This window comes from Equus caballus, chromosome 16 (genome assembly GCF_041296265.1).
Source record: "Equus caballus isolate H_3958 breed thoroughbred chromosome 16, TB-T2T, whole genome shotgun sequence".
NCBI lineage: Eukaryota > Metazoa > Chordata > Mammalia > Perissodactyla > Equidae > Equus > Equus caballus.
Window position 1 is genome coordinate 12,131,560 of NC_091699.1, and position 20,998 is coordinate 12,152,557.

General features: G+C 56.9%; 1 protein-coding gene across 2 annotated transcripts in view; it reads left to right on the forward strand.

Moving 5' to 3' along the window:
- The window catches only part of EEFSEC (eukaryotic elongation factor, selenocysteine-tRNA specific), a 260,481-nt gene that overhangs the window by 198,905 nt on the left and 40,578 nt on the right, over positions 1-20,998 (forward strand). Inside the window, exon 6 of one of the 2 annotated variants that reach the window (XM_023619866.2) lies at positions 9,463-9,619. The exons of the other annotated variant lie outside the window; for it this stretch is intronic. Coding sequence (XP_023475634.1) covers positions 9,463-9,619 — 157 coding nt within the window. The remainder of the gene's footprint in view (positions 1-9,462; positions 9,620-20,998) is intronic. 2 annotated transcript variants of the gene reach the window in all.

Here is a 20,998-nt window from a genome sequence, read left to right on the forward strand (position 1 = left end):
GCACAGGGCTCCAGCCAGCCTGCCAGGACCTCAGGGCCTGCTGGGTGGACCCCCTGCAGTTACAGGGATTTGGGGGAGTTTCTTCCCCAGTTTCCTTGCTGGAAAAATGGGGGCCATCCCCCATTTCATAGGGTGGCATAAGGAGGAGAGATGAATACATATGAAGTGCTGAGTGCCCTGCCTGGCACAGAGTAGACCCTTGTTTAACCGTGGCTGTCATCATTTCTGTTTACTTGGACTTTCCTCGTGGCGCAGTTGCCTGGGTTTCCAGCTGGGGTGGTGGCAAGAAGCTGGCACCCCTTTCTTTCCCATGGTGGGGTCAGTCCAGGCGTGCTGACCATCTAGGTCTGGCACCTGCTGGCGCTGGACGGGGAAGGCCTTGGGCTGGGCCACAGGAGCCTGGGGCATCGGCCCAATCAAGTGTAAACATGCAGACGCCACCAGCAACGCTGGCCGCCTTTGAAGTCTGAAGCGGCACTGCTTCCAGGCTCCTGGCTCGCCCCGCTCCACTGCTGATGGCTTGTTAAATGTGCCCAGGGCGCCATGGATTGTGTTGGCTGGGGATGCGGGCCAGCTAGCAACTGCCTCTGGCGAGCATGGGCTGCTCACCTTCCCTCCTGAGCAGGAGCTGTCCGACAGGCTTGGTGGGCTCAGATGGCCAACTTCAGCATCCCAGCCCTGGAAGAAGCAGCAGTGTGGTCCAGCTCTGCCGCCCCTCACTCCCCGGTTCAGCTTCCAGGCCACTCAAGAAAACAGAGGTTTCCTGCTGAAGCCGAGGCCAAGCAGACCCTCTCCTTAGAGAGAAGATCGGGTGGCTGCCCTAGTGTTGTGGCCCCGGCCCAAACCCTCGGCCTCTCTCCTCCCTTCCAAATGTCAGCATCTGATAGCTGAGAGTCTCACTTGGCTGCTGAAGTGCCGTTTAGGCTCTCTTTGAAGATTGCTCTCTTGTTCATATGTAGACACAGAGTCAAGGCAGCTTGGCGTGGTGGGGAGCTGGCTCTGGAGCCCGAGGTACTGAGCAGGCACTGGCTCAGCTTGCCTGTGGGCAAGTTCCTCTCCCCAAACCCCCCCCCCCAGAACCTGTTTCTTTAGAGGAGCTGTGACAGGGAGTTGACGAGACCACATGTGCGAAGGGCCAGGTGTGGGGCCTGGTGTGTAACGTTAGTCTCCTTATTCTCTATGAGAGTGTAGCTGCTTTGGGAGTGGTGCCTTGGTACCTCCTTATCAGCCCCCAGCAGGAGCTTTACCTCCATCGGTGCCTGGTGATGGAGAACAGAAGTGAGGAGAGAGGCTTGGTGGGGTCAAGGGTCGTGGGAGGGCAGGGCTTGTCGCTGATGGACAAGACACCTGCTCAGTAGTGGGCAGGCCTAGTTCTGAGGAAAACTGCCCTGGCTAGCCTGAGAGCTGATCCTGGGCAGAGGTGGGCACATTCCTCCCTGGCAGGTGCCCTCTCTGAGGCCCAGATCCTGACTCGCCCTAGGCCTTCTCGCCCTGGGCCTCTGGAATCCCCTTGGCAAAATGAAATGAGTTGAAGGCTAATTTCCTTTCTTGGGTTTACACCAGGGGATTATGGTGAGGTTGATCATTGCTCACAGCACTCTTTCACATCAGAAATCTCCTCTCTCCCTCACAACAGCCTTGGAGATTGATGCATAGGAGAGAACACTGGGACCCAGAGAATGACTTGGCCTGCCCAGGGTCCCGTCGTGGGCCTGCGCTGGTGGGGAGGAAAAGGCTTTATCTTGGCAAAATGTTTCTTATGCCAAACAAGGATGAATGATACCAAAACATCATCATCGTACTAGGGACTTGAGGAGGTTGTCAGTCCTGGTGGCTTTCAAGTGTCCTGGAAGAGTTAACACCCCATTTCCGGGGCCTCATATATGCTCCAGGCAGCTTCTGAGTTCTTCCCTGTGGATCCCTTCCCCGGCTCCTGTCCTCAGAGAGAACTTTCGTTGGGGGGGGGGGGGGGGGGAGGGGGCGGGCGGGTCCCGGGGGCGGTGGGTGACAGGGAGAGAACCAGAGGCTGAGTGCAGCCCCAGCATGTGGTCTGCACTGAGTGTGTGTTAGTGTCCGTGCTTTTCTTCAGCAGATTAGATAATTCTCTATAGCTTGTGTTTTCTGGGTGTGTTGGAAGATCCCCTGCCCCAAATGGTGCTTCCGTTCTCCACTTCGGCTTCTCCCACAGTTTGACATTCTAATCGAGATTCTTTCCTCTGGACAGTCATCTTGCTACTAAGTCTTAGGTGTTCTTGCCAACACCAACACCCTTAATCTTAGCAAGAGCCTTTTTCAGAGGAAGACACAGGTTCAGAGAAGTTGCTTGCCCAAGGTCACAGAGCTGGACGAGGCAAAGTCAGGACTCACACCTTCCTAGCCTTTCCTCTCATCTGAGTCCTCCTCGTGGTAGACAGAGCCGCTCAGGACTCCATGTCACAGCCAGCTGCCCCTCTTTCCTTGGTGCCACTTCTCCAGTTTGAATTAGAATAATTGCTTCAGAACTTGGGCAGTTCCCAAGCTTCATCATGGGAGCCGAGTCTTGAGAGAGACACACACATGTAATGACATAATTATGTGCACTGGCAGCCAAGTCCCCCCCTCAAAGGCTGGGGATGTTGGGGACTTGCCTGACATGTCAGCAAGGGCCTGGACTTCCGTGTGCAGCCAGGTTCTGCTCTTTGGGAAATCGCCCTCCAATAACTGAAGGCTAATAAACAAGTAAATTGTTCATGCAAACAGTGAAAATCCCCACTTAGAGCTGTTGTTGTAACGGTGCTGGCCAGAGTTCAGCATTGTTCCTAAGGAGCAAGGCGTGCTGAGCAAATCCCACATGCATTGTCTTTGGTTTGACGTCACAGTGACTGATTTCAAAATGAAAACCCTCCAACTATTCTCTGCAGGTCTTTCCTTGTTGGATGTGCTGGTGTCTGATCTCTGAGGTCTCTCTCCTTTGACTGGAAGAGTCTGTAACTCGGAGAAGAGCCCCGCCATTGGGCACATGCACGCGTCTCGCAGAGATGGACAGGGTTCGGAAAGGGCATTTCCCACAGGCCCCTGCCTTCTGACACCCAGGACAGATGACAGTCTCTCGTCTTTCTGAAGCTCTCCAGGATGTGGGCCGCAGTGCCTCCTGCAGGCAGGGCCATCGTCCCTCTCTCTCACCAGACTTAATTACATGGGGTTTCGTGCAGTAGACTTTTGCCGAGTCCCCTCTCACCAGCCACCCCTGGTAATTTCTGGAGGAGGTGTGTTCTGGGGGTACGGAAATGCGCTGAGGCCAGCTCCTGCCTGCCAGGACCTCTCTTCCACTTTGGGCCACTGGTAGCAGACAAGCTGCCACTGTACCAAGAGACCTGCACACAGGCCTCGTCCCAGCCACTGACAGCGCAGCCCTCGCAGAGCGGTTCTGAGCCAGCAGGGCGCTGTGGAGGAGTATGTGGTCCGTCAGCGGTGTCTGCTCACATCTGTGGGACGGCAGTCAGTGGGGCTGGAGGCGCAGCCCCTGCTTCTGTCGCCCTGCAGTTGTGCATGTGGTGCAGCTGGGGGAGTCCCGGGGGAGGGAGGACACCCTGCCCCGGGGAGCACAGGACAACAGAGGCCAGGCCAACAAGAGCTTCATGTTGTAGATGGGGAGCTGAGGCCCACAAAGGTTAGGCCGTGGGCTAGAGTCCCCAGGGTCACCGGATTGGGGCTTTGAGCCCAGAGAGTCTGGCTCCAGATCCTAGGCTCTGACCCACCATGCAAATAGGAGCTCACCATTTCCCTCTGGAGTCTGCCCCTCTGGGCGGAACCTTCAAAGCTATGTTGAGCGACAGTGTTCAAGTCGGTTTTTAGCTGTCACTTCTAGCCCGGTGCCCCCACCTCCTTTCATCTTGCCTCACGCCTGGTTCCCATCTTCTTAGCCCTTTTCCTTAGTCTTCTCTTGTCTACAGTGTGCCACATTTTCCCAAATATCGCCTGTACTGGAACTGGTTACTCAGAATTCACCAGAAGAGTAACTTACCTCTTGGCCCCTATCCTCGTGGATGAGAAAAGCTCCCCCTCCCTCCATCCTCATTTTGTAGGTGAGGAAAGTGAGGAGGCCCCAGGCACCAAGTGGTTTGCTTCACTTTCCTTTAATGTATTCTGTGTCTGGCAGCCTCTGCTGGAGGTTGGCCCTAGAGCAGGCCCACAGCACTTCACAGCGATGCTGCCCTTCCTCCCGGTGCATCGGTGTCCACTAGGCTGGCGTATCTTCCTTTGACAGCAAAGTACTCGGGCCCCATCGCAATTCCTGCATTATGTGGCCAGGCTCTGCTCATCTCCCCTCCCTACACTTGGGGGTCAGCTCTTCCAATGGCTTAGGGTTTTCAGGAGCTGGGACTGGCAGGGAGGAGGCTGCCCTGATGCCTTTGGGCTGGACTTACAGGCCAACTTCAGTCCATTGGATCACGGCCTGACTTGGGAGCCCAAAGGGTGGAGGGTGCTGGGCTCCTTCAGTGCTGTGCCACCTCTGCCTCCCCGGCTCTCGTGCAGGGCGGGCAGAGCCTGGCTGCACCCAGGGCCTTGAGCAGAGCAGAGGCTGGACAGGTGTTGCCACACTCACCACTGTGTCCCTTTTCAAGTCGTTTGCACGGAGGCGCCATCCACTGCAGGGCTTTCCTGGAGGTTACTGATGACGTGGAGGCACCTCGCCCAGGACGTTGCAGCTCCTCTACTGCAGGCTGGGCTAGCAGAAGCGGTGCGGAGGCCAGAGTCTGAGGGAGGCAGGTCTGCTGCCGGCTTCCCTCCCGCCTGACGGCCATCTCCAGAGCAACAGACCAGGCCTCATCCGCTTCCTAGATCTGCTCAGGCTGCCGCGAAATGGCAGTGCAGACCGCCGACGGGCAGAGGGAAGTCAGCATCCCTGAGACCGCACCAGGTTCCTGGCAGTGTACTGAAGGCCGCCTCCACCCTCACTCTGCCTGACTCCACAAATGGAGCTGAAGACACAGAAGTTAGCGGGAGGGGACGTCACACCCAGTCAGTGCTGTTCTGCCTTCTGGTCAAGCTATAAAACAAGTGAACAAGAGCGACAGAGATGCTCCCTTTGAACTTGAAATCTTTTCTAAAATGCAGCTCCAGCCCCAGTGAGATCCCAAGGCCAGTAAGCAAGAGAGAGCCTGCGGGCCCCTCCTCAGAGGGTCAAAAAAAGCCCATTCACTCCTCACCTTACCCCGGATGTTTAAAAAAATATTGTGGTAATGTAGGTCAGTGAACTGAACGGCACCACACACCAGCAGGATTACAGGACCCCGCCAGCCTGCGCTGTCCCGCTCGCTCAGAGGAGAACATAAACAAGGAGTGCTGGAGCCCTCAGCTTCCTCAACCCCAGGCCTTTGTTTATGTAGCATTTAAACCAACTTTGGGGTCGTCGCTGTCGGCCATGAAAGCCCTGAAGCTTTTTGAAGTTCCCCTGAAGTTAATAGAATTAGTCTGCCCTCGTAGCAAGACCCTGGTTTGGGGGAAGATGGATCCTCTGCTGTCTCTGTGGCATTTAGCTTTTTAAGCTAATATTTTATAACCAAAAGAAAGCAGAAGGCAGAAGAGAAGAGGCAGTGAAAAGTCTTGCAAAAGGCCTTTTTGCTAATAGGTAGCACGCCTGCCACCCCGGGGCTCTGATCACTGTGAAGCCCGGCCATCAGGCCCATTGGAAGGCCCAGCAAGGGCCAGCTGTGTTGCAGCGTGAGAGACAACCAGCATTGGAGTATGAGAGAGAGAGAGAACTCGGCCTGGGGTGGGCTTGTTGGCTCCCCTTTAATGAAATGTACCCTCAAACACGCATCCACTGGAGTGGTTGACTTCTACTCACAAGGAGCCGAGAGCCATCTTCTCTCACCCGTCTCTCCCTCCTGCTCCACGTCATGTGTGTTTTTACTGGGACCTGCCACGGGCCACGCAGACAGAACTCCCAGTCTGTCTGGTGGGAGAGATAGACAGGCCAACTGTCAGTGATGAGACAGAGCAGCCAGGCTCTTGGGACAGGAGGGGTCTGCAGTGTGGGGAGGCTGCCGGAAGGAGGGCGTGACCAAGCAGAGCCGGGGAGGAGTGAGTGGGGTCCTGTGGGGGGCAGAGTTGGGAAGGGCGTGGGAGGGTTGGAGAGGGGGAGGCATGACAAAGGGGCTTGAGGAAAATTGGGGGGTGATGGATATATTCGTTAGCTGGATTGTGGTGATGGTTTCCTGGGTATAACAGATATCTAAACTTACCAAATGATGTACCTTAAACACGTGCATGCTACTGTGTATCAGTCATGCCTCAGTGAAGCTGTTAGGAAACAAAAGCCCAGAGGCACGAGTGAGCACTGCAGACGAGCCAGCAGCCACAGTTGGGCATTGCTCCGCGATTACTCAGGATCTGAGGAGCACAGAGGAAGTGCCTGTCTGTGTGCAGGGAGCGCAGCATAGAGGGGAAGGACACACTTCTGCCTTCGTGAGCCTTGTGTCCTGGTAGGAGCAATAAACGAGTAACAGATGAAGCTGTGACATACCGTCAATGAGCCATCTGTGCTGTGAAGACAGGTAGGACAAGGGCTTACAGAAGAGCAGGGCCGGGGTGCAGGGTGGAGGGAGCTATGGCGGCTGGGGGACGCTACAGGCCCGCAGGCCTTGACTGGGGACGTCCCCGTCTCTGCCAGGACGCAGTCCACAGGCAGTAGGGTGGAGGGAGAATGTAAACATTACGTGCCCCTGGATGTGCATGAGCCCCTTGAGGCAAGAGCTTTGATCTCTTCAGAGCCACCCGCCTGGCACATGGCAGGCTCTCAGAGAGCATTTGTAGAAAGACAGTAACATTACTGTGCGTTTGCTGAGCACTTTCTGTCTGAGAGAACACCTGTCTGTATGAGGCCACTTGGTCCAGTGGTGCCTTTTACAGGGTGGTTCTCCAAGAAGGTTGTAAGCTTCTGGTGCAAGGACTGGGCCTTTTTCATTGATTGGCCAGCTGTGATGCTGGGGGCAAGTCTTGTGTCTCACCTGGCTCTGTCTCAAGCTAGCAATGGCCTGGGACCCAGTCCTGCCCCAAAGGGCCCAGCGTGTCCAGGCAGCCCCAGGCCTGCCTGCTTCTCCAACTTGGGGTGAGTCAGTCCCAGTCTTGCTCATCTTTAACAGTTCAGCATGGGCTTTGCTAGGGCCCGGCCGACTTGGGTTTGAATTTCCTCTGCCCCTGAGTCTGGGGACTGCACCCTCTCAGGTCTCATCTCTGAACTCAGCTCTGACCTCTCTGAGGTAGGAATGAAAACAAGGCACTTGAGGGCTGAGGCAGACCCCGCCAATGCCTGGATCAGCGTAGGCTGAGCTGCTTTGAGGCACTCTCTTTCTCCCGACAACAGGTGGCCTCTCAGCAACAAAACCTGAGCTCGGGACAGGAGAGGGGCACTGAGCACCTTCAGTCATGGGGAACATGGATAGGCTAGTCTAGAGCCATTGGTTCAGTTCAGCTAAACGTCCTCGTCACCTGCTGTACCAGGCTGGGCTGCCAGATGTGCATAGGTGGGCCCTGCCCTCCGAGGCTTCTGACTAGGATGGGAATGGAGCTCCACACGCAGGCCATTCTAGTGGGTTTAGGGATGGGGTCCTGGGAGCCGTGAAGCCTGGGAGAGCATTTGGAGCTGGTGCCATCCACTTGCCCTGACTCTCCATGTCTTGCAGGTCAGAGGAGCTGTCTCCATTCAGCTCACCCAGCAGCCTCGCTGGGCCCCCTGTGGTGGGAGCAGTGGCACCCACAGACAGGGCAGAGCTGGGGAGGGAGGGCAGAGCCCACAGCATACAAGGGAAGCTCCTCCTGAAGGAAGAGGAGGAGTTCATGTGTGGGAACAAGATTTGTGAATTATAAAGGGCTCTGCAAGTGGAAATGATTATTCTTATCATTATTTGTATCCGATTCATCCGTCACCCGGGAGAGAAGGAATGCGAGTACCTTTTATCTGGTGCTATGAATCAAATAGAATAGGATATGTTTTTCCAAAAGGTTTTTAGGGTAAATGGGACAGTTTCTGCTTTTCAAAACAATCCATCTGGGGCCCTTGGCCAAATCTTGGCATCTTGGGCATAGGTGAAATGTTTCTAAGGCTGAGGACAGCCCAGATCACAGGGGTCTCTCAGGAGTCTCAGCCCCAAGAAGGTCCCACCGCTGGCAACACTTCTAGCCTCCGGACTCCTGCCCGTGCTGGCTCCTGCTCGCACTTGGCTTCAGCCCCAGAAAGCACCCAGGCAGGTGCACGGGGCCTGGAGAGCAGGAGGAAGCCTCCCCAGTTTCTCCTGTGGCACCCGTGGTGACCCAGCGTGCTGGAGGCTGGGTGAAGCATGGCAGCATATCTCAGGAAGAAACTGTCAGCCCTTCTGAGGTCATCTCGGAGAGTCTGGTCTTTAACATGCATGCACGCACACCCCTCTTTCTCTCGCTTTTACACAGAGGCCCAGCACCTTCCTTGCACAGGCCCTGGAGAGTTGCCGAGCAGCGGAGGGGAGGCCAAGGGGCTCCTGGCCTGAAGGGAGTACCTGAGTGCAGGAGGCCTCAGGGGTGGGGGAGTAACCCTTCAGTCTTTCCCATGCTCAGTTCCTTGGAGAGGAAGCTCACGTGGTGACGTGAGTGCTGTACCGGCTGTTTCAAGCGCATGTTCCTTCCTCTCAGCCTGGGCCTCCACAGAGAGGCCAGGGGCCTAGAGCTCTGCAGCAGAGGGCCTGGCCACAGGCAGCAGGGAGCCAGAGGAAAATGGGGACTTCTGTTGGGATAGAAACCAGAGAGCATCATGGAGGAGGGGGCACTGGGGCTGTGGAGTAGACGCGGGCCAGGCCAGAAACGGGGCTCTAGGCAGAGTGAGAAAGGCCTTGGGCCAAGTGGAATATGTATGTGCAGAGGGGTGGGGCGGCAGAGCCCAGGTTCTCAGAGACTCCTCCGGGAGGGGAGACTGGAGAGAGATGTAGGTTCTAGAAAGCCTCGATGCAGGCTCAAGAGTGGATGTCATCTTCTCGGCCTGAGGTGTCTGTGAAAGCTTTCATGAGGAGAGTGCCGCTGGCCATCATTAGACAAGTGCTTGGGGACAGGCAGAGCATGGTGGCCACAGGGAGGCAGTTGCAGGCAGGGTGGTTGCAGATTCTCAGCTCCCTCTGCCCTGTGAGTTCTGTGACCTTGGACGGACAGCCCATTTCTGCTGTATGTCCATTTCCACATCTGTCAAGTGGAGAAAGAGTCTGTCTTGCGTTGCTGCTGTGGCGCTAAGCGTGTTGATCCACTTAAAGCACTCGCAGCAGCCTGGCACACAGCGCGGGCTCAGTAGGTGGTGGTGGTGGTGGGAGGTGGTGGTAACGAGGAGCCGGTCATCACAGTGGCTCCGGTACATCCCATTATCAGTAAGGTGGGCAGATCTGGGGGGGTGCAATGGGCCATGGCCTCTTCCAGCACGCACTGATGCTTTCTCTCTCTGGGGCTGGGCGGTGGGAACAGGTGATGGACGACTACAGTGTGATCGGCCGCTCCCTGTTCAAAAAGGAGACCAACATCCAGCTCTTCGTGGGGTTCAAGGTGCACCTGTCCACTGGGGAGCTAGGGGTCATTGACAGCGCCTTCGGCCAGAGCGGCAAGTTCAAGATACACATCCCTGGTGAGTCAGGTTATTTCCTTCTGCTCATGGGCACTGTGCATGCCCTGGAGAGATGATGGAGACAGTGCCCAGACACTGCCGGTTTGCTCAGCTCTCTAGGCTTCCTTGTACTAGTGGGCAGGGCTCAACCCACATGGCCTCGTGCTCTCTGGTCCCACTGGCTTATGGCTGGAAAGCCAGTGTGGGGCCTGGGGTCAACGTCTGGTCTAAGCCAGGGTCAAGGTCTGAGTCTGAGTTCTGGTACCACTGTTCCCACCTGAGGGTGACCTGGATACATCACGTGGCTTGTCCGTGAAGTGGGGATACCAGTGCTGATCTGACAGTGGTTTGAAGGAAGGGCATTGGTTAGAGAGATGGCCAAGGGCTGGCACACTGCCCCGGTAGCCAGTAGGGTTACCCAGAATGTGAGCTGCCACCTCCTTCTGAGACCAGCAGGCTCCGAGCCTCTACTCGGTCTGAGTTGGGACTTGTCCATGGCAGAGTCAAGGGCCCGCGTTTGCTGCGGGAAAGAGAGCCCTTGGATTTCTCTAGTTCTGCCTGCCCTTTGTCACGCCCGTTTCCCTAAGGTCCTCCTGTGCATCAGGCACGATGCCGTGGTCGTGGGAGGGGACAGACGTGAACACGCTCAGTAAGTATAGACAGTGTGCTGTACAGAAGAATAAAGCAGGGAGAGGGCCAAGACTTCCTGAGCTGACAGGGCAGTCGGGCAAGACCTCTCTGAGGAGGCGGCAGTTGGGGCAAGGCCTGGCTGGAGGGAAGGAGTGAGCGCACAGATCCCCGGGGAAGGGCGTTCTGTGGCGAGAAGCACCCAGAGCAGAGGCCTTGAGGTGAGGACGAGCTTGGTGTGCATTTGAGGAGTGGTGCAAGCGGGGTGGGGTGTTGCGCTCCAGCGGGACTGTGCTGTAGCACCTGGTGGCAGGGTAGGCCTGAGGGGTGTTTCCTGTTAGCCAGTTTCTGTAACGCACCATGAGCTGCTATCCTTGATCACCCGCAGTGTGTGATGACGGTTTTCAAACCTGCTGCAGAGTTGAAGGTTTTGGGTGAGCTCCTGTTGCCCAGCCCTGACCTCATCAGCGTGTGGCTATGCTCTGCACGCAGCCGGGCTCTGAGCTCTATGCTGTGAGGCTACAACGCCTTGGGGAGGCTTGGATCAGGTCAGCAACGTGATCTTGGTCTGTAGCTTCTTGAATAAAATCTCCAGGTAGGGTTGCGCCCCGGCCCCAGCTAGGGAGCGGGAACCCCAGCTCCCTGGCAACTCACCAGGGGAAGTCAGCACCCTCCACTCTCCTGAGAGCCTATCCAAGGGCCTGGCCTCTTGATCCTTCCTAAAGCCTAGAGGGCCATGTGGCCTTTGGCCTCTCGTGAGTGAGGGCAGTGGTCGCCAACAGCCTGCTTCCCAGAGGCGCTGGCTCCATTCTGTTTGACTCTGCCCTGAGGCCTCCGTCAGGGTGGGGCTGAACCCGTCACAGAGGGAGAGACTCCCTGGGGCAGGCAAAGTGACCCAACCACCCCAGCCATGATGCTGGGCTTCAAGCTCCTGTGCTGTCCTCCGCTGCTCCTCAGCTGTTCCTGGTCATCACCTCAGCCAAACTGGGCCCACAGTACCCTGCTCTGGGCTCCAGGGAGCACATGCAGGGCATGGGCTGGGCCGGCCAGTGTCCAGACCTCGGTCCTCAGGGCCCTGGGCCTGCATCCGTGGGAGCTCTCTGGGAAGGAGGGGCGGAGGGCACTGGGAGGGTGAGTGGAGCTGCCTGGAGGGAGGCGCCGCACCGAGAGCCCTCCTGCCTTCCCCGGGCTGTTGTGGCCCCCCGGTCCAGCCGGAGGCCAGGAGGGTACCCTCAGGCTCCTTCTGGTGGGGTGCTGGGATCCTGCTCGCTTTTCCCTCAGCTCCCCTCCCCTGGCCCAGGGCAGACTCAGAGCTGGGTGTTCCCAGAACAGGCCCGCGCCAAGAGGAGGCTTGTGTGGGGGCTCTGGGTGCTGGGGTGGGAGTGCAGGGAGGGAAGACGTGGGGATGCTGCTTCAGTCAGTGAGTTCACATTCCTTTGTTAGGTCAGAGCTGCCTTTTTAATAGGTCTGCTTCCTGTTTGTGGCTTTTAAGCTTTTTATTAAATATAACTGGTCAGATTCCTTCATCTCACCCACCCCCACTCCCCACCCCCATCTCCTGCTTGTCTTTTCCTGCCGATTCCTCCCGTAAAGAATTACTTTTAACCTTTTTGAAGTGCCTTAATTGTGAGAGAATGTTCGGTAAACCCGAGACATCCAGTGCCAGGCGGAGGAGGAGAGCGCGCTGCTGGCTGCAAGTTGGAGCTGCCTGGGTGAAGAAGCCCAGGGTTTTGGAGCTGCACAACTTAAGGCTGCTGGAGCAGGAGCAGCTCGGGGGGGCCTGCCCAGGCCCCGCATCATGGACAGGGCTGGGTTCAAGTGTCACTTATGGTCCTCACTGCCAACTCTGCAGGATGACCTGGCGGAAAGACAGACTGAAGAGTCCTTTGGGTGTCTTCCTGCCTGCCCCTGCCCCCAGGCCCAGGTGCTCTCTTGGGCCTTTCACCTCGGGTGGCAAGGCCAGGTGCCGACAGCACAAGCAGGTGTTGAAGAGGTCAGGTGGCAGGTGATAGGGAGTGGTGGGGACTGTGGTGACCCCGAGAACTGCTACTCGAGTCAAGCTGACTTTTGCTCTATGGGAAGCTAGGCTCAGGAATTGAATTTCATCTGATTTAATTTTTATGTAAAATTTCCTGATTGAAAACTAAAACTGTCTGAACTAAACAAAACGTGCCTGTGGGCTGGGTTTTGCCCATAGTGATTAAAACTCCTACTTGAATTTCAGGAAGGACACTTGCTTCCCAGATTCACAGGTTGAAGCTGAACCGTGATATGGAAGCAGTGTTTCCTAGAGCCATAGATGCTGGCCTCTGAGACAAGGGTCCTGACACTAGGCTCATTGCTTCCGCAGGAGTTACTCTTGGCCGTCAGAGGGGCTGGAGGGATGGCCCTATCCTGACACCCAAGTTGCCTTCCCAGAAAGTCTTGGGAACGCCTCAGGGTTGAAAAGCCCCCATTTACAAAACCGCTCCCTTCAGAAAGGTCATCTCTGTCTGAAGGCCTGGGAGGCTGGGAAGCCATTGTGAGATGGGTTAAGAACCCATGGGGTGGCACTACTGGCAGAGAGAACAGCTGGAGGACTTTGCCAGCAGCGCTGAGGTTCCTGCAGCAGACAGACCTCCCTGCTGCCCGCGTCAGAGCGCCACTGTGCTTGCCGAGGGCTGCCTCGGTGCCCGGGGCTTTGTCACGCAGCTGGGTCTCCTCATCTCCATCTCAAGGCCTCCAGAGCAGAGGGGCTGAGCACCTCACCCTTGGTCGGTCTGGGTGTGCAGCCCCTGCCTGCCCCTGTTGGCTCCTGGAGAGCAGTCAGGGCTTCAGAGAGCTCGGCACCGTGGGGCCTGCATGTGGTTGGAGCTGCTCCCTTGCTGGCAGGCTTGTGAAGCCAGTTGGCTCCCACTGCTCACCCTGGCGAGCACTGCCCTGCTGCTCCTACCCTCCATCCGTATCAGTGTCCCAGGCATTGGCTCCCACTCTGAGAGGCAGCCTAGGTGACAGACTGGGACAATGGCTCCCACCAGCCCCACACATCCCACTTTGCAGGGCAAGCCAGTTCCTCGATGACTTCCAACCAGAGGAGAGTCAAATGAGAGGATGAATGGACTTGTCTCTCACGACAGCTACAAGTCACTTCTTATTGACTCTAGGAGAGAAAGCAAATGTCTGCACGCGATTTTTATCTTCTGAAACAATCTTCATAACCCTAAAATTACCCGGTAGGTTGTTATGTGCACCTTGATAGGACATGGCAAGCTTTTTGAGTGGTAGATGGTAGGTGGTAGTGGTAGGTGGCCCATCCCCAACAAGGTGTTTCTGGACCTGCCAATTTGGGTAGGACTTTCTGTCGTCTGCTTTAGCAGTGTGGGTGGGGATGGCCCCCAGCGCACATGAAGCTTATAGTCTTGTCACTGGAAAACTCTAGGCCCCAAGTACCGCTGCTGTGATTTGCATCACTGGCCCTCATCAGGTGACCACACAGCTCGCAGCAAATAAAACTGACCACGTCCCAGAGCCTCGAGCAGACACTCGCCTTGGACAAGCCAGAGCAGCAGTGACTGAGAGCCGCAGCCACTGGTGGCCACAGGGAGGGCCTTGGCATATCCGTGGGCCCTGCCCCGCTTGCCGAGAGTCCAGCACTCCACTTATTTGCCAGAAACTTGATCTTCTTGTGGGACAGCCAGATTCTGCATCAAACCCTGAGACTCTCCTTCTCAGGTGCTGCTAATTTTCATTTAGGATCATCAAATTTTGGTGATCTTTAATAAGTGTTTAATTATTACTAATCACAACTTAATGGACTCTAGGAAGATGAGAAAAGAAAAAAAAATCTGTACAATTGTACTTCCAGTGAGAATCCAGAAGGAACTTCTGTTTACTGCTCCTCAGGAGGAGCCAGCACTCGGGAGCCTGACAGCACTTGGAGGAAGCCCTAGGAAGCCCCCAGAAAGGTTGACTATTATGTGTACCCAGGCACTCAGTCTCCCCGTTTCACAGATGAGGAGACCAAGGCCTGGAGGATGCGCGTGCAGCCTGCCCAGTGTTACACAGGAGTAAGAATCAGAGCTGAGATTTGAACCAGAGTACCTCACTCCAGACCACCCTGCCCGAGACTCCCTGAGCCCTGGTTCCTCACGTGCAGGGCGGGTAGTGAGGTTCGAAAGCACAGCTCTGTCTCTCAGGCTGTGTGGGAGAAGGGAACTGTTGTGGTCATTCTCCTTGGCGGGCCCTTGAGCAGAGGGCCTGTGAGATCATGCAGGTGGCATGGGAAGGCTGGCGTGTGGCCCCTGCGAGACTGGCTGGACGTCAGGAGACCTATCTCCTGCTCATCTCCCAAGGGTGTTCTGAGGAGAGTCCCTAGGCCATCCTGGCTTCAGCTTATGCCCCTGAGCCTACCCCGAGTGGTTCATCGCTTCGGCGTACCATCCCAGTCACAGTTTGCCAAGCCAAAGGGGATGGCTTTCCATGGAGTGGGAAATGTTTCTTGCACAAATGAATAAATGAAGGAGTTGAGCGGAACAGATTGGACTGGGGTGAACAAATGGTGAAGCCAGGCCTGTGGGAGCCGAGGTGCCTGGTGCTTGGTGTGCTTTGAGCCTCCCTGGTCTGCTCCAGTGCCTGCCGGCCCCAGCATCACAGGACTCCCTCAGCATGGCCGCCTCCTGCTGACGTAGCTTTGAGGGCTCGAGTTCTTTCAAGAGAACTTTAAAGGAGAGGGCGCCCGTCCGTCCAGCTCTGCAAACTCCAGTGGAGGCTCAAGGATGGGAATGCCAAGAGCATTCCGACAGAGTCCTGCCCCAAGGCACTGCCCTGTGGGATAGATGAAGGCACAGATAAGCAGTTCACGGCAGCATGGCAGGTCTCCATGGGGCGCATGGCCAGGAACGAGTCGGGAGAGTGGCCATCCTAAGGCAGTCAGGGCAGACTACCCAGAAGAGTTGCTGTCCAGGCAGGGATTGGGAGGGAAGGGGAGAAGGAGGTGTGTGGAGAGAGCTGGAATCAGACGTGTGATGTTCTCTAGAACCCGGTGGCCAGTCCAGCCCAACCAGGGTCAGGGAAAGGAAGAGATGTGGGAAAGGCACTGGCATGGGGGTGCAGGCCCCTGGCTGCCTGCTGGGAGCCCCAGTCTCTGCACCTGTAACACGGATTTGGGAATTTTCACCTTGCCTTCTCCCAGGGTCTGGTTCCTCTCGCTGCCCCTCCATTCTTCAAGCCCCAGCCAGACCCCCTCTTCTGCAGAAGTGTGCCTGACTCCCCGGCCACCGCCCAGCACTCTACTCTGGCCCAGCGGCACTGCTGAGAGCACTTGTGCAGGAGGAGGCAGGGCTGGGAAGGCAGGGGGCATCTTCATTTTATCCGATGCAGCCCTATTCCACCAGTGAGGAAACTGAGGCCCCTGGCTCACAGCTGCACAACTGGGAAGAGCCCAGAGCTCTTCACTCTCCTCTCCAGTCCTCAGGGAGACCAGCAGTGGCCACCAGGAGCAAGGGGCACAGAGGCCTTCCCAGCTGGCTCTTCTCTCAGAGCCCTTCCAGCCCTCTTTCCCAGGACTCAGGTTCAGGAAGCCCACCCAGAGCCCATGTGCTGAGCAGTGGGCACACAGAATCACCTTTGTGTCCCAGGACTTCGAGGGTGGCCCAGTGCCTCTGTTCATTGTGCATCGGCTGTGTATTGGGCCCCTCGGGCCACGCCCTGTCCTGGTCCTAGAGTGGTGTCAGAGCCTGGGCTGGGGGTGAGAGGTCCCGAACCTCCCGGTTGTTTGTGGAATGAGAGTCCTGGGGCACCCCATCTTAGCCCAAGCATTCAGTGGGACAGCACCACCCCTGCTGCGTCACCCACTTTCAGTGCCTAGTGTTGGTTTAGGAGGGTGGGTGGGCCAGACCGGGACTGCAGGGCCACCAGCCCAGTTCCTTGGAGTGTCGCCTGGCACCGCACAGGGCGAGGCCTCCAGAGTGAGGCAGCCCATGCTCCTCACTCTGTCCGCAGCCCCTTCTGACCCAGGCAGGTTGTTCCCCTCTCAGAGCTTCAGCCCCTTTGTGCTAACAAGGGACGAATAAATCTGATTTCCAGGGAGGGAGTGCAGATCAGATCACATAATCCCTGCCCGCAGTACCTGACCTGTGATAAGGGCTCCGTAAATGGTGGCTGGGGCTGTATGTTGTTTTCCTACCTGGGGTAGCACTTGTCCAATGAGGACCCTACCCCCATGGCAGAGCAGTGGGAAGTTACGGCAGCCAAAGCCCCCAGTTCGTTCATGCCAGGCTGCTCTGAGGGAGGTTAACCAGCCACAAGCAAGCAGAGATTGTCTCTGCCACCAGGATTCCTCCCATTTATTGACCCTGGAAGGCACTTTGCATTTGGTCAAAAGCAAGGATTATTCATTTCCCACCTGATTGAAAACAGAGCCAAACCGTGAACTTATCCCTCAGGTGCCCCACTTGGCCTGAGCAGGTGATTAGTGAGTGGCTCTCCTGGGCAGCCAGGGAGGGAATGCACCTCTCTGCTTCCCCAGCAGGCAGATTGGGACGGGGTTTCCTGCCCAGTTTCATGAAGTGGCAGATTTCTCAGGGCTAAGTCCCTACAGCTCTAGGTGCTAGAAATACAGGCTGTTTTGTGTGGGCCGGGCCTGCCGGAGTTGGGGACACACTCCTGCAGTGTTTCTTGGGGACCAGCTTCCCCTGGGTCACTTGAGGCCCCCACAGGCAAGTGACTCCAGGGCTGGACACATGGATTCTAAGAGACAGCCAGGGTTGTTGTCTGAAGCCATATGGATCAGTGACCGGAGAGAGTGGGGTCAGCCTAGGGGCCCTGCAGCAGGGACAGCAGCCACCCTGGGAGGTGGCAGACAGGGCCCAAGGTGGAGATAATGACAGTGGCACAGACAACGGCTCTTCTGGAGGCTTCACCATGTGCCAGGCAGCATGCCCTCATGTTGGCAGACCACTCGATCCACCCAGCAGCCCAGGGAGGCTGGGCCTGGCGTGCTCACATTTTGCAGAGGAGGAACCCAAACCAGCCCTGGTGCCAGGCAGCTTGCCTGAGAGCGCACGGCAGGAGGAGGAGGACTGGCTGAGCCATGCGATGGCCAGGGCCTGCGCTTGACCACCACTTACCCTGTTTTCCAAGGTCAGGGGCAGGCAGGAGGTCGTGCACTCGCCCAGCATGCGCGCTCAGCCCTCCTCTGGCTGCCTTTCTTGCACAGTGCTGGTTCTGGGTGTGCAGAATTGTGGAAGATGCAGCCCCCGCTGCGGAGTTCACAGCCCAGCGTTCCTCTCTTCAGCAGTAAGTTCATCTCTGCAGCAAGGAGCAGCGGGAAGGGCCATGAGCAGGGGCTGCAGAGGGCCCCTTGGGCCAGCCCTGGCTCATGGAGTCAAGCCTGCAGCATTTGAGTCCCTCTTATGTGTCATCCCTGTGCTAGGTTCTAGGGAGACCACAGTGAGCAAAAGCCCGTGTGGCCCCCACTCCCATGGGTTTGTGTGCGGTTGGTGTGATGTCTGCTGGTGCTGCCAGGCTGGCGGCCTAGACAACGACATTGTCTTCTCTGCTCTGGAGGCTGGGGAGACCAAGGTGTCAGCGGGGTTGGTTTCTCTTGAGGCTTCTCTCCTTGGCTTGTAGACGCCATCTTCTCCCTCTGTCCTCACATGGTCTTCCCTCTGTGTGTGTCTCCTAATCTCCTATTGTATAAGGACACCAGTCGGATTGGGGCCCACCCTAATGACCTCGTTTCACCTTGATCACCTCTTTAAAGGCCCTATCTCCAAATCCAGTCACAGCCAAGGGCCACTGGCGGTTAGGGCTCCAACATGTGAGCTGGGACACAGTGCCGCCCATAGCAGAGGGAAGACAGACGGTGTGCAGACCATCTCCCAAGCGTCTATCTTTGGCAAACCGCATCAAACTGTGCAGGGAAGACGAGTGGTGCCGTGAGAGGGTATGGCAGGACCCTCACCACGTCTGGCGTCAGGAAGCCTTCGCGAGACAGTGGCCTTGCACCAGGCCCTGGAGGAGTAGGAGGAGTCCTTTGGGCTGAGTAGAGGGAGTATCCCAGGCAGAGGAGGGGCCTGAGTGGAGCTCAGAGGCAGGAAAGATTGGCATCTTCGGGGATTGCTGGACCCAAGGAACCAGCGGGTGATGGCCATGGCGGCAGGCTGGCAGGGGTTGCCACATGGGGTCTGGTGAGCTATGGGAGGATGTTCGCCTCTATCCTAGGTGCAGAGAGGAGCTGTTGGAGGGCCTGTAGCTGGATGCAATGTCAGGTTTCCATTGTAGAAGCTCACCTGATGCTATGCATGAAATGGTCATCCTCCCGCCAACCCCCACCTCATGGACAAGGCTCAAAGAGCTGTGCCCCACACCACCCCGCTTCCAGCCCGCCCTCCTGCTCCTCCCACGGCCCAGGCTGCGCTCACAGACATACGTTAGCATAGTCGACAGTGAACCAGCTGTAATCCTCTGGTGATGCTGCAACGTGCCTCCAAGAGGGGCTCGCAAAGTGCCATGGGGCTGTGAGGGACTGCCCCCAAAGGGTGTGAGCAGGCTGAGGAGAGTGGAGGGAGATGGCATCAGAGACACAGGTAGGAGCCATGGTAGGAGTTTGGGTCTGTGGGAGGAGACCGGTCTTAAGTAAAAGACTGACTTGATTCAATTTGCTTTTTTTTTTTTTGCTGAGGAAGGTTTGCCCTGAGCCAACATCAGCTGCCAATCTTCTTCTTTTTGTATGTGAGCCACTGCCACAGCATGACCACTGACAGGCGAGTGGTGTAGGTACACGCCCAGGAACTGAAACTGGGCCACCAAAGTGGAGCATGCCAAACTTAACAGTTGGGCTACTAGGACTGGCCCTCAATTTACATTTTTAAATAATCCCTCTAGTGACACCCAGGAGAACGGTTTGAGGAATGCCAGAGGAGAAGCAGGGAGGCAGAAGGCAGCTGCAGTACCCAAGTGACTGTGAGGTCTGTAACATGCTTGAGCATTCCAGGAAGGCTTCCCGGGAGAGGCTGCGTTTGAACAGATTCTTGACCTCATCAGTGGACTTCCCCAGGCCAAGCACAGGGAAGGGAGGAGGCTGTGCTCAGAGGCCTGAGTGCGGGCACATTTGGGAAGTGCAGCAAGGAGCAGCAGGAAGGCCACAAGCAGGGGCCACAGAGGTCCTGGCGGGCCGGCCCTGGCTCCTGGAGTCAAGCTTGCAGGTGCAGCGTTTACTCAGAACCAGCATGGTCCCCAGGTTCCTTGCTGTGGGGGGGAGGGAATGGCTTGGAGGGGGTACAGCTGGAGGCCAGAGTCCAGTGAGAAGTGTGGCTGCAGCCTGGGGCAGGAGGGTGAGGGCAGAGGTGGCCGGGAGCAAGATTGCCAGGTGAGCCCATGCTCAGCTTTCCCAGGCAGGAGCCCCAGCTCTCGGTGCCCCAAGTTGGGTGTCGCTGCTCTGTTCTAACTGTGTCCCTAAGGATGTGCACAGGTCTGCACACAGCAGAAAGGGAGCTCTCAATCAGTGCTGCTCGGGCATTCCTGCTGGCCCTGAGTGTCAGCACAGGTGTGCACCCAGCTCCCCAATGCGGATTCTTACACCCACAGGATAGAGCCTGTCCTGTTTCCTCTGGCCTAGCTCAGAGGTGCCACAGACTGCAGCCCCACTGGACCAATTCTAGGCCATGGATCCAGGACTTAGGACCAGGTGCTTGCTTATGTCCCTGTCACGTGTTACAGGCAGGGAGACTGAGCCTTGGAAACGAGGCCAAAGACAAGCTTAGCACCACAGCTGGAGCCATGCCTGTCATCTGCCTGGCCACATCAGGCACCCGACGAAGCCAGCGTTGCAAGAAGACCCCCTTGTCCTGGCACCTCACCCTATCAGAAATGCATGGCAGCCCTGCACCGGCTGCTCCTCTAGGGGCTGCCTTGATGGGAGCTGGCCGGCAGCTCTGGCGAGCCCGGGAAGCAGATGGGAGTTAGGGCTGGGCCTCCAGCTGCCTGCAGTTGTGTACCTGATGCTTCCTCCTTCCACCACCAGCTGGGAGAGCTGGGCCTCCAGACTTCCCATGGGGCAAGTTTCATGCCACTTAAAATGCTCGCATGTGGCCCTGCCACCCCAGCCTAGGCCCTGGTCCCCTCTCCAACTGCAGCAGGTCACGATGGATAATGCAGGAGGTACAGCCCACATAAACAAGAATCAATACAGTTTTCTGTGTTTTGTTTTTAAGAAAGAAGAGTTTAAGAAATAGCAACGGTCCATGTGGTGGATGGTTACCCTGGAGATAGTAGCTCAGCTGAGGACTCCGCAGGCCGGGGCCACTTCCCAGAGCGCTCCCACCGTTCCACATCCATTCTGGAGGGCATCTGGGGCAGCTCACTGCCTCAGAGCCTCCGTTTCCATCTGGTGAAATGGGGTAACAGTCCAGTGTCCAGGGGCCGTGAGGATTAGGCCAGGGTATGAAAATGCACGGGGTTGCCTGCTGTGTGCTGGCACCCAGGCCTCAAAGCACAGACCTCTCCAGGTGGGGGCTTTGGGGCTGAGGCTGCCACATCCCAGTGGGCAGCCACCTGTCAGCTCCACACGGGAGTTACTGGGCTGCAGCACAACCATGATGCGATCAGATCTTCCAGGTTTTCAGGAAAGACTAGGAATCTGGGTTTTTACATGAAATCTCCCAGTTCTCAAATCTGGGCCACTGCATCTGGCCTCGGTTAGTACCGGGTCCTTACTGTGCCTCCTCCTCCGCCCACTGCAGCCCTCACCCCCTTTCCCTGAAGGGTACACTGAGGCTCTCAGGAGCCAGATGA